Genomic DNA, 13,641 nt, shown 5'->3' on the forward strand with positions numbered 1-13,641 from the left:
ATAATCCAGTAACATTCAAAAAAGAGGTGTGGTCACACTTTGTACATGGCTTGGGTGTTTCTCATATGGCTGCCAGCTATAGATAAATAATGAAAGGCTGGACATTTCAGTAAACCAGGGAATCATCACTGTGACAAAGAAAGTACCTCACTCATGAGCACTTCAGGCTGTACGTGAGACAGGATTTTGGCACTTTTCTTCTTTGAGTACCTGCATTTTCAATTGACTTGAATACTTTGCCTTGACATGTTTGACTGATGTTTCTCCAGCCAGGACAAATGCATTCTAACACTGCATGTTACTACCGACTGTACTGCTTAATGATATTTTATGAAATGAGATATAATGTCACACTGAACCTTTTCAAGATGATACAAGTACATAAGCCTGGTCAGATGAAGACATGTCTGAGCAGTGTTTTCACCACTACCAGGTTTCTCAGTCTGCATGAATGTAACTTTTGTTGCTTACTGTTTATTTCTCAGTACATGTATGCTCCTTTGTGCCTAACAATCACTGAGGCCTCACCATGACCATTACTACACTCATCAGTTTCCATATTACAGCTTGACAGCATTTATCACCCAAACAACCATCTGAGGAGCATTTCCTTAGACCCTAATACTCATTTGCATGACCAATAGGGTTCTAGGTCTGAGTATTAAAAAGACAGTACAGTGCTAGTCACTTTTCTCACAGACTGACACAAGACTCAGAAGCCCTGCCTTCTTTGTAAGCAGGCATGCATTTTCCCATCCCCAGTCACCACCAGGGATTGATTATGGAAGTACACCCCTTGACGCATACCCACAACTCACCCCAACCGACACCCCTGCATGGAGGGAAGGTGTTACTGCTTCATTATTTTGTTCTTAACTCCCACCTGCTTTGTCTACTACCTAGGCCACTATTCAAACCCTGGTCATCTGTGTCACAGTCATGGCTTTGTCTGTCTATGCCATGCAGCCTGAATGTTGTTACCTATAGTGTTAAGTCTGTGGTACAGGGGGCTGTCTTGAATCACATAAAAACATTCCTACAAGTTTTCAGCCTTCTTCAGGTGAATAAAATATTTTCTGCTGTGCCAGCATCATCCAAACAAACAGGTGGTGAAGTCATTCAAATCTGCTTCAGTGTCATGACCTCTGAGATAAAGGAGCAGCAGTTCCCTTAAAGACATTACCTAAGCATGTGTGGAGTGGGGGTAGATGACAGGATACCAAAAAAAAAAAAATTAAATGCACTTTCTTTGTCATAGGTGTTAATGCTCTGTCCAGTCCAAAATACAGCTCTAGGACTGAATCCTTTTACTGATTCCAGTACTTATGAGAAAGGCAAACAGGAAAAGGGGTAAATGAAAGAAAAGCCTGGAGGAAAGAAAGGTATTAGAATGACAATGTAGATAATTTCAAGGGGAAACATTCCAGCTATGGTAGAATGGAAGAAGACCATCGATTCACTTCCATGCTTATGTTAGGTGTGTTTTATTAAATATACTGCCTATTGCTTTACTCCCTACCCCTAAGGTATCTACAAAAAGCAAAGGTATTGGCTGATAGGAATAAGTTCTAGGAATTATTAGCACATGGTCTGGAGCAGGTCATCTAAATGTGTTAACACGCACAGCAGACAGACCACACTAAAACAAAAAAGGGGTCTGCTTGTTTATTTCTTCAAAAGGTTGAGATTATCAATTACTGTTTGCAAAGTAAACTTTCTCACTGTTTTTTTGTTTTCACAATATCACATGTCCAGAATTTCACATGACTTTTGCAAATAATCTGTCCCTGAAGTTGTAAGAATGGGTCATACCTGTGTCCTTGATGTGCAGTCCTGATATCTTCTTCGTGAATACATCCATGGCTTAAAGTTTTTTCAAGGCTGTGATAAGAACAGAAAAGTGAGGGTAGAATGTCTCAAGGCAGCATTTAGTCAGGTTTTATCTTGTTTCACTCCCCACCCTTCCTTCCTTCTCTTTCTGTTCCGTGATCTCGGCATCTCCTTCACTTTGTCCCTCCCACTTTTCTTTCCTCTTTCAGTGTTTCCCTTCTGTCTGTTTTTCATATTTTTCAGGCTTCTCTTTATGCAGTTCCTCTATTCGCTACACTTGACTTTACTTACTAGATATGATTTTTTGCATTAGTGTCTACATAGGTTATTAATTTCAACAAATATGTTGTATGATAAGCTGACTGAAATTAGCTCCGCATAATTTTCAACCAGTCTTGTACTTATCACACCATTCTGAGTTTTATCATTGCTTGCTTTTTGGGGGTTTATCATACAGATTTTTACTTATTTATAGCACACAAATTCAAGAATAATATTTACTTGTCACAAAAGTCAAATCCTCTTTTGTAAGCATTTTACAACTGTGCACAGTCCCTTGACTGAATGGGAACACATTTCAGTACTTGTGCAATTCTTTAAAATAAATGAAAAATGCTTTGTACAATGAAAACATGACTACCATATGCTGCATAATGAATCATACTTTTCAGTTGTCCCCAGTTTTCAGGGACATCGTTGATTTTGATTCAAAATTTTACTCTATCCTTCCTAAAACTGAGGATTTTGGAAGAAAATGTAGTGGATTACATTTAAAAAATATAATGATAATTATAGTTGTAGACTTATTTTGCCTCAGAAATGCATGCTAATGTTTATTCTCCTATTCTGTCAACTTTCCAGGTTAATACTACTAACATTTTAAAAAGTGTCCCTGACTGTCCCTTTATTTCTGGATTTGTCCTTAATTCTGCAGGTAATGGGTTTAGAACTGTGGAATTTATGTCAACATCTGTGTGTAAGCAAATTTCAAAATTTGTAGCACTTTTTCAGAGTTGATACAAATTATTATTTTGGCTTGAATTTATTAGGTAAACCAAAGAGATTTAAGTTCCATGGCACTAAAGTAATGCAGACTTAAAACACAGCAAAATGTTCATTATAGTAATTTTATCCCACAGTAGTTTTCACTATTTCAAAATCCCTTAGTCAAACAACAGTCAACATTTAATGCAGAAATTAATTTTCGAGTACTTTGTTTAAGTAAATAAGTAAACAAAATGAGCTGGAAGAACGCACCAAACAGAAAATGTGGCAGCTCCTTATAAAAAATATTGGAAAGGCTTCAAAGTAAGACATACATGCACTATATAACACAGCACTTAATCAGGTAATCTTTGAACATGAGATACGAAATACACATTTTTTCAAAAACCCCGATAAAGCATGTTCATTTAAAATAAAATCAGTGAGGCATTAAATATTTCTATAGTTGTATGTTCAACAAAAGCTATGTTGCAGTTAGTGCATTACACGCGTGTTCTACTCAATGTAGCCAAAATTCCAAAGGCTTCACAAAGCATGCAGCACAACAGAAAAGTCAACACCAGACTTTGGCCACCCAATTAGTTGCACTGACTGAATCAAGTGAAGTAACTCAGCTACAGAGACAGATAATAGGCATACGTAGAAGGCATGGTGCTAATGAAGTGACACATATTGATAGATGAAATGCAGTGACAGTGTGGCATCGGAACTGAGGACAGAGATCCTGAAGGCTCCATTAACTTTCTTATGGTGAGTAGATATATACCTGCTATCTCTGTTTTTGGACATATGCAGTCTTTTTTAAAATAAGAGATAAAACTATCCATCAAGTATCGTCTATCCAGTAATTTGTCTTGTAACGAGTTAGTTTACATAGCTAAATACTCACAGTTGTACTCATTTTTTCAGTGCACATACTTCAATTTCCATTGAATTTCTTCCGTTTCTAATATCATTCCTTTTTGCCCCCTATCCATTACAACTTTGTACTCATCACAATTTCTCTTCTCCATTCACCCACATCCTCTCTCCTCTTTCACCTTGCATTCTTGCTCCCATTATCCGAAGCCTCACTCTCTTGACTCCCCCAACTTCTTTGCTGTGCTTCCTACCCGTGCCACTCATACTAGTCTTCCATCCCGTCCCTTTCTTTCCACAAACACTAAATAATATCAGATTAGTTGTTCTAAGGTTATTATGGTTTGCATTTGACAATCAAATCTTCTCTGTCAATCAATCGTACACTATTTATAATGATTATTTCTTTCTTTGTGTATTCTATATGCCTATCAACAGCTGTGAATGCCCGAGTATTTGCATTTGAGTCCATTTAAGAAAGGGAAACACCAGGTTTGCTGTTTATGCATTTGTTGTAATATAAATCAATGACATGAACTCACATTTGGATTCATGGTAACAACGTGCATACAACATTACTGCTTTTGTGTTTACTTAGATCAAGTAAACCAAATGATGTACAAAAAATTAAATTACAGTTGACACTGTGAAAGCATTTTATATATATATATATATATATATATATATATATATATACATATATATATATATATATATATATATATATATATATATAAATTTCAATGCTTGGTTAATTTCTGTTTATGCATACGCTCTTTTCTTCATAGTAACAGAACTCCCTAAAGGTGTGAATTATGGTTACTTAGTGGTCTGTTGTTACCAAACGTTATATGTCTAAACCTTTTCTCCATAAATTTCTACTGTAAATGGACTTTGACAAGTTTGACCTCTTAGTCAGCAAACATATATACATAAATAAATGAATGAATACAAACTATGTCCACAGAAAAGCTTTTACTGTGGCTTAGCAAATACTTCACTGAGACAGAGCTAGACATCCTACCACCATCCAACATTTACAGTAGTGCACTTTCTTTTATAGATTTTTTTTACAGGATGGGCTGTTTTCTATGAAGTGAGGTGCTGCCAACTAACCCCCAGTGTCTAACTACACAATCTATGAGGTTGCACATCTCACTGAACAGAGAATTAATAGCTCTTCCTTTTCTCCAACTGTTCTAACTGCAGAGGTAGTATATTTAGAGACTAGAGAAATAAGGGGAGTGCCTCACGATGTGGGGTGCAAGGGGAACATCCTCACTGCAAAAATGTTGCAAACTTGGGCTTTACTTAAGTTTGTTTTGTAGTACTTGTGTAGTAACAAGATTGTGGGGTTGTAATGGGTGGACTGTATGACTGCCAAGTTCATCAATAATATGCTTGCTGTTGATAAACTTCAGTAGACATAAGGAAACAAGGTTGACTGAAGTACTGCACACCTCACCATCTCTGCCATATGTTGCCTGAAGATATTTTGAGAAATATGTATGCCACAGCACTTACCAGCAGGCTGCCTCATCTTATTGAATGTGTAACTGCTAAGACTGAGGAACGTGCTTCTAAGGACATAATATCTGTGAGTGAGTGAGTGTGTGTGTGTGTGTGTGTGTGTGTGTGTGTGTGTGTGTGTGTGTGTGTGTGTGTGTGTGTGTGTGTGTGTGTGTGTGTGTGTGTGTCTGTGTGTGCATGTGAGTGTGTGTGCGTGTGCGTGTGTGTGTGTGTGTGTGTGTGTGTGTGTGTGTGTGTGTGTGTGTGTGTGTGTGTGGTGTACATTGCTGGACACAGTGTTACAATTCTATTGCCAATTCCTTTAAGAAATGTATAACAGTGAAGCTTAAAGTTGTGATCCACCACTGAGTATTAATCAATATCCTTTAGTTAGAATCCTCTGGCCCCCATGTGCACAGATTTTGACTCTGAGGACATCATTAACAAGATAAGTGTTCCTAGGTCACCTGTGAATAGCATCACTTGCACCTTGTGGGTCTGCTCAGCAAAGCTTTTAAATAAATTATCCATTTATTACAGCTGTCTTATGCTGCATGCTACATGTTACAGAGTTCCTACAAAATAACCAGATTATTATAATCAATTATACAATGACCCCCCATTAATATTCTAAAACGTGCATGCTGATTGGTCAGCATGCACATTGTAAATCAGAGTTATATTAATGGAAAAAGGTCCAGTCGCCCGGACTTTTTCCATTAGTATAACTCTTTTTTTAAGGCAACGGATATCGCAAGATCTCTGTTGCTTTTTACACACTGTCTCGCTATGTGAAACGAGTTTAACATAGCTAGACAGCTTTAAAAAAAGCAACAGAGATCTTCCTATCTCCGTTGCTTTTTTTAAAGGTGTCTCGCTATGATAAATGGGTTTAACATAGCGAGACAACTTTAAAAAAAGCAACGGAGAATCTCCGTTGCTTTTTTTAAAGATCTCGCTATGTTAAACTCCTTTAACATAGCGAGACACTTTGTAAAAAGCAACGGAGATCTTGCTTTCTCTATTGCTTTTGCCCACAGCTCTGATGTACTGCGTAAGCATACGCATGTACAGTACATCAGAACTGCCGCAGTATACCAGACAGCTGCGGAAGGGCAGCAAGGAGGCATTATACAATGCCATTATTTAAGAAAAGTATTTTTTTTTCTTAAATAATGTCATTATAATAACAATAACCACTTCTGGGTGTGGTAATGCTGGATTTACCCACGGTTGTCTTTGTTTGGCCACTCGGGCTTCGCCCTCGTGACCAAACCACGCCAATCATGGGTAAATCCAGCATTACCCACACCCAGGCGTGGGTTATTGCTATATGATCCTACAGCAGCCCTGCAAAACTGGACATGACAGTGATTCTATTTATGTATGTTTGCCATTTGATTCAGATGGCTTTACAAGAGAAATAGAAGTTTACACATGTAGATGATGCATATATAACTTCACACACTATATGGGGATAGTAAGCATTCCATTAGGTGTGTTGCAGACAGCTTCATAGTCAGGGAATAGAAATGCATTTTTTATTTATTTGCTAATGGGGTAAACCCATTAGCCACCTCTCTTTTCAGGATGATCTGGAAACACTATCTGGTTAAGTGACTTTCTCAGAGTCACACATATTGATACTGGAAGAAAGCAAACCCTGGACTAGAGGAAGACGATTGTTAGCAGTTCATAGCTTTAGTCCACTGAACTACAATGCCAGACTTAATTGGTAAGGTAAGCTGATCTTAGTGACTGAACTTTCATATACAGCATACAGTACTAATTAGGCTATATATGGGTGTGACAGCTCTGGATACTGCATGTTAAGGAGAGTGACTACACAAATTGCTATTTGAGACTCTTTGGGAGATGCCTTGTTATCAAATTCAACAATAATGAAACCACTACATACTAAAACCATCAAAAAAGTTTAGTGTGTTTTTTTTTTTTTTTTGCAAAAGGGCATGCCCTCCATACACTTTCTTTTCCATACCGCCTTAGTTAAATATATTAATCTCAGAGTCACGACTATGGCAAAATACCAAATACAATAATTAAAAAAGTGTTCCTGATCCATGGCTACTTCATTCATCTGCATAAACAGTATAACTGAATTTCACTAACAGCTGAGAAAAGGCAACAAACAGAAAATCCCTGTTCTGTCTCGTCCTTTCCCTTCCAAAACAAGCTGTAACAAAGTTGATCACAGACATCAAACAGGAAAACTACATGAACCATGCTACCAGCAGTGATAGTCATAGTTGATAACTACAGTATGACAGTCAAAGAAAAAACTATGAGGAAAACACATCCTCAATCCAATCCAGTCAAAAGCCAGAGTAGCAAAGCTAATTTGAGAGTTGTGGGGAATATGGAGTTAAAAGTGCGCAACTGAAAGGCTGTTACTAATTCTTATACAGTTTGCATTCTAGAATACTGCTTAGTACAGGTGTGTAAGTAAACTTACCATAACAGTAGACGTGCGAATGATCACTCTGCAGTAGCCTAAGATATATGGATTATATCCTGCAAAGGATACAACATTTGGCCAGCTTCAAAAGCTTCAGGGCACCTTCCACTGACTAAAATGACAAATTTTGGCACCAAGCCCTTGAGAGCTTTTATGCTAACTGGGAGAGGGAGGCCGAGACCTGAGAGGATATTGCTAGTAGCAAATAATAAATGTCCACACCCTGGCATACAAATACACACTAAAAAAAAGGGCAATGTAGGGAGGGTGTGACTACTGCAGCAGTAATCATTCGAACATCTAGTGTTATAAGTTTACTTGCATAACTGCACTATGTTCATCATATTGATCACTGCTGCAGTAGACTTAGCTATGTGGTAAATTACCCGAACTAACTACATTTGGGAGGCAGAAGGAGAAGAATTCAGGAGCCCTTGGAGAGTGCTCCTAGCAAAGTCTGACTTAGACTTAGAGAAGGAATCTAGCTTGTAGTACTTTGTATATATGTATATACAGAAGACCAAGCTGCTGCTTCTAGAATACTTCTAGAGTCCAACCGTTTCCAAAAAGCCATAGATGAAATAGTAGAATGTGCTTTGACTCTGCTTGGAATTGTTTGGTTGTGGTGGGAATAACAAAAGTTAATAGTCAAAGAGAACTGTATGGAAGGATTTTACGTACACACACACACACACACACACACACACACACACACACACACACACACACACACACACACACACACACACAAACAGTCTCTCATTCTTACCTTCAGAATAAATGAACTGATCAAGTTCTGATAGATTTAGTTCTGTCAGGATAGTACCCGAGTTGCCTGTGGACATCCATGGTATGAAGCATCCTTTTTCCATCACTCTAAGGTTAGGGAAGAACATAAGGAGATGGACAGTTTGGCTTAAAATCAACTCTGATATCACTTTAGGCATAAAAGGATTAGTTGTCAAGGAAACTTTCTCTCTATGGAAAAGCAGATAAGGCTAACCCACCATAAGAGCTTGCAGCTCAGATACTCTTCTTGTGGAGCTCTGAGGCCAGTATAACAGTTTTCCATGTTACGAACCTCCAGACAGCTGGATGAGCTCATTTAAATGGAGCAAACGTTAGCTTCTCTAAGACAAAATTAAGGTCCCAAGGAGGGGGTTAGGTGATACTTATACAATCTATGAAACAAGAAGGGAATTCTACTGCAGTTTTGAGTGGTTAGTTATTGGGAGAGGGGTTGGGATTTAATTTTTGGCCAGAATATATAATGTCTAATGGCTGACCATAATTTTTTAGGGTTGTGTTTGCCACTGTTCTGAAAGTTGTTATATATTTTTGTTTTCATTTATTTACTTTTTAGTATGGTTGTGGAACATTCTCTGAAGACTTTAAGATAGTATGGTGTTTTTCATATTTGCCATTCTTTCTAAGCATTTTTCTCTAGCCTGCATTAGCAATTTACTCTTTTTAGATCGTCAAATTGCATTATTTGTTTTTAGTTTTTTTTTTTTCATTCTAGGAGGTGTAGCGCTATTTAGGAAAGTTGTATTCAATTCATTTACAGCATCATCGAAAGGGGGATTTTCAGGATGTTCCAATTAATAGATGATAGGGTAGTGATGAATATTTCTGGGTTAAACTTGCAAAGGTTGAGTGTTGTTTTATAAACATGCTATTTAAGTGGATGTGTGAAATGTCTTGTTGTATAGCTTTGAAAATGGTCACTGAGAGAGTCTGGTACTGGGATCCAGTCTAATAATGAATTTAATCTCTTGTTATAATGTGTGGGACTATTAATTATTTGTGTGAAATCATATAAGTTCATGTTAGATGCAGGGGAATTAGAGGTTAAGTCCAACCAATTGATATTGACATCACCTAGTAGTATTTTTATCTTGTGAAATTGTAATGGATATTCAATGTCGGTTATCGTCCAGTGTAGCTGTACTGTTGCCAGTAGGATGTAAAGACAGCAATGCATATATTTATTTATATTTAGGAAAGTAATAAGCTCTTTTCTGAATTGCATTTTGGTACTGATTTTCTTTAGGGGGAATGTAGTAGTTGGTTGGAAAACATTAAAGCAATGCCACCACACTTCCTCTTTATGCAGTCATTACTGATGATATTACAATGGTGGTATAATTTTAGAGTAGTTTATGTTGTATTTAAGCCAAGTTTCAGTTATAGTAAGAATATCAGGCTTGTGTTGGGTAATCCGGGTATGCAGTTTTAGTGGTTTTATTTTTTATGCTTCTAATATTTATGGCAGCAAAGGTTAGATTACTGGGTTGGGAGACAGATCACTGTGGCATTACTTAAGTGTGTGGAAATGAATTGTCTTGATACTGATTGTGATAGGTGGGCCCTTATTAGGGCAAATGTCTTCTCTTAGGAGGATTTCAGTATACTGAACTATTATTGATTCTTGTTTTTGGGGAGTATTTTTGCACTTAATTTTATTTTGATTTGAGTTAAAATGGAGTCAATCAGTCTACATTTGGGTTCAGGTTGAGGGGAATCATTAAACAGATTTGGTGCAATGTGTGGAAAGTTTAGAAAGAAAGTATGAATATGTGATTGGGACAGAGGTGGAAAGATATCGAGAACTATTATTTAATCATAGTAGGATGAGTGATCGTTCAATAGGTAGAGAAGACTAGAGGATAAGCTGATAAGTAGCTTGATTAAGTAAAGGGATCTGTATTTTACTGATGGCACATAGTGGGGAACTATGAATCAAGATGTTACAGGGCTGTTGGATATTTAGTGGTGTGATGGAGTCTGAAACCTGGTTAAAGTCAGGTAGGAAAGAAATAAGTATTTTCTATGAAGGTAAAGAGTTAGGTTGTCTGCTTAACTTCCCTTATGTCTATCAAATGTAAGAAAATGAGAGATTTGAAAAGGTACAGTATGAGAATATAGTTAAGATAGGATGTAGTGATGGTTTAATTTGTGGAAACAGAAGTTGAAATGTAGAATAATGGATAGGCACTGTTTGGAAGGGGTCTGAATATGAATGGATATGGTACAGGTCAGTATGGGAGGGGAAAACGTTGTTGGAAATTAAGCTAACTGTTAGGTGGAAGTTGGGAATTGGGAAAATACAAACAGGAGTGTTTGTATGCTAGTAAGGTTGTTTGAGGAGGGTTAGGGAATGGATGTCACAAGGTGAATGTGTATGTGGGAAGTTTAATGGTAGGGTAAGAGGGGGTGTGTGGGAATTGGGGTAGGATTAGGGTTACCACCTGTCCCACTTTGTGAGGGACAGTCCCTCTTTGGGCAGTTGTGTCCTGCAAAAAAATTGAAAAAATGGCAAATGTCCTGAGATTTTAGGACAAAAACATTTCCTGTATTTTCTTTAATTGTTGCATAAAACAGTTATTTTGTATCTGAAACACCTAATTGTTATAAGAAACAGAATAAGCAACTCAAATGCTATAAGAATAAGTTTTTATTTTGGCAAAAAAAGTGAAGTTCTTTCATTTGTACTTGCCGTGGATATGTTTTGCCCTGCAAAATCTGACGTTTCTACAATGTCCCACTTTGGGCATTTGAAAAGGTGGCAACCCTAGGTAGGATAGGGGAGCCTAGTGGGATTTCCACCTACAGGGTTAATTATTACAAGACAGCAGTCAGTTTATAGGCAGAACACAGCAATTAATAAAGAGGCACAAAGATGAACAGGTTTTCTTGAATTTACTGAATGCATAAATCAGGAAGCTAACTAGCGATCTACTGGTCAAGAGAAGGGACAGTGGCCAAATGAATTAGTCCTTACACTGCAAGGGATACTGCATGGTAGAAATATCACAGCCACTTTCCAGCATAGGGCAGCAATGTATTTGACTAGTTAAAGTTAATACACAGCAAGGCTCTTCATGTTAAAATTGCTTACATTGTATAATAACAAAGTACTCAGTGAAAAATGTTTTAAAAATCTACTCCCTCCACCGAACGCTACTCCTTTTTCCTCTGCGTTGTATGCTTGCCACTCACTCAGTACTAGAACGTAATTTGCTCTCCCGCCTCCCTCCAGCCTGAACCAAGCTGTTTTTTGTTAGACTGCGCCCTGTGAGAAAACCTAGGAAACAACTGATGGGAAGATTACCCATCTGTGAAACAACATAGGTGCAGACCTACTGTATTATCAAACCTTGCCATTTCTGTTTTTATTAGAGTTTTGTGGCTTGCACACTCTCAGGGACATTCGAGGGGACATTCTTTTCTCCTCCTGCTTCTTATATTTGTAGTCATAACTCCCCTTTTTTGGCCACCAGATGGCAGCATTTTATAAGACAATAACTTACTGAACCCTAGCAGTTCCCCCAAGCCGATTTATTTGGTGCTTCTTGCATTTTACTTAAAGGCAGTGTTTTAGAAAAACTGAAAGGATACAATTGACAAAGTATTGTTTCTTGCATGTTACCTAAAGGCAGTGTTTGAAAACAAAATACAACTAACAATTAAAGGGATCAACACTTATATTTTTTACATTCACAATTGGACAACTGTAACTTACCTGTTACAACTGTAACTTACCTGTTACAACTGTAACTTACCTGTTCACAATTCAATCAAACTGATTTTTTTTTCCTTTCTGTTCACTTGCCTCCTCCACCCGGACTAGGCACTGTCTCATGCATATTCATTACCAGTTCCCACCCTACCTATCTTGTCTATTTCCCCTTCCTCCCACCCATCCCAACAGGGATCTACATCTAGGAGTCTGCATGGACTGGTGCCATTTTTAAATCACTACTCCCTCCACCAAACTTGTCTCCCTTTCCCTCTACGTTGTGTGCTTGCCAGTATGTTTTCATAACCAGTATTTGTCAACATTCCTGCATTACCTACTGCTTTTTTATTAGTTTTGTTTGGATATACTGCTGCTGTTTAATGCTGTTATCTGTTTATCAATACTGATGTAACTAAAGACAACTGTTGTGGCTTGGCACACTACTGTAACAAAGGATCATTACTGCTCTATGTGAATTTTACCAATCTCTTCGCTACTTGTTCTCTATTTAATTTACTCTCTACACAGCGTAGCCTGATGCAACTCTTAGACGTAAGCTAGCCCAAGCGATCTCACTGTTATTTACCTGTAAATAAGTGCTACATCTTTCAGTAGCTGGTTAATTTGCTGTGCAATTTTTTCTTTTTTAAAGGCACATGTTAACTGTGACTTGCCCATTTAAAATTACTGTCACACGGACAAGCAAGTGAAACTGAATCTACATTGTTGTGATACGCTGCTTTGTCTGTGGCTACATTTCTGCATGCTATAATAACATTGCCCGCTTTTGCTACTGGTAATCCCTATAGAACTCATCACTGCCTCAACTTACAACTTCTAGGCTGGCCTGAGTTTCAAAACTATCTTTTAATCCATCAACTCTGCATTGCCCATAAAATACTATACCAACCTAATAACACCCCCATACTCTCTCAACTCATAACCCCGTATAAAAATCTCAACTCTCTCCGCTCATCCAGCAAACTTCTGACAAGCTCAACAAAGTCTAATAATAATGCTGGTGACTCTCTATTTACCAATGCTATTGGGTCAAAATGGAATTTGTTACCCACTAGCTTAACAAAGATAACTTCATTGCCCCTCTTCAAACAAAACATTAAAATGCATTTCCAAAATCACTGGCTTTGCTCCTGTCATAAACCTGATTAGTCTATCTCTATTACTACCCAACAGAACCTTTCTATTCCCATCCTCATTATTTCCCCTTACCCTTGCTCCTTTCCATATAAATCCAATCAATTTTTTTTGTCCCTACTTGTTAATTGAGAATTGAACTGTATGGAGTAGTTATAGTAACTAACTCCTGTACTAGTATTTTACACATAAGAGTGTTATCTTTTATTTTTATTTTTATTTTTATATGTTTTTACTTGCTAACTCTTAGATGTTCATTATTATTAGTACTGTTAGTACATTTTGT

The 13,641-nt window shown here is 37.5% G+C and overlaps 1 protein-coding gene across 3 annotated transcripts in view; it reads right to left on the reverse strand.

Annotated features, from left to right (window-relative positions):
- Window positions 1-13,641, reverse strand: part of LOC122790830 — a 754,878-nt gene that overhangs the window by 337,956 nt on the left and 403,281 nt on the right. For all 3 annotated transcript variants that reach the window (XM_044058466.1, XM_044058465.1, XM_044058467.1), the window contains one exon: window positions 1,813-1,881. In XM_044058466.1, coding sequence (XP_043914401.1) covers window positions 1,813-1,861 — 49 coding nt within the window. In that variant the 5' untranslated portion in view covers window positions 1,862-1,881. The remainder of the gene's footprint in view (window positions 1-1,812; window positions 1,882-13,641) is intronic.

The sequence above is a fragment of the Protopterus annectens genome, chromosome 16.part0, assembly GCF_019279795.1.
Source record: "Protopterus annectens isolate FY-2018-M chromosome 16.part0, PAN1.0, whole genome shotgun sequence".
NCBI lineage: Eukaryota > Metazoa > Chordata > Ceratodontiformes > Protopteridae > Protopterus > Protopterus annectens.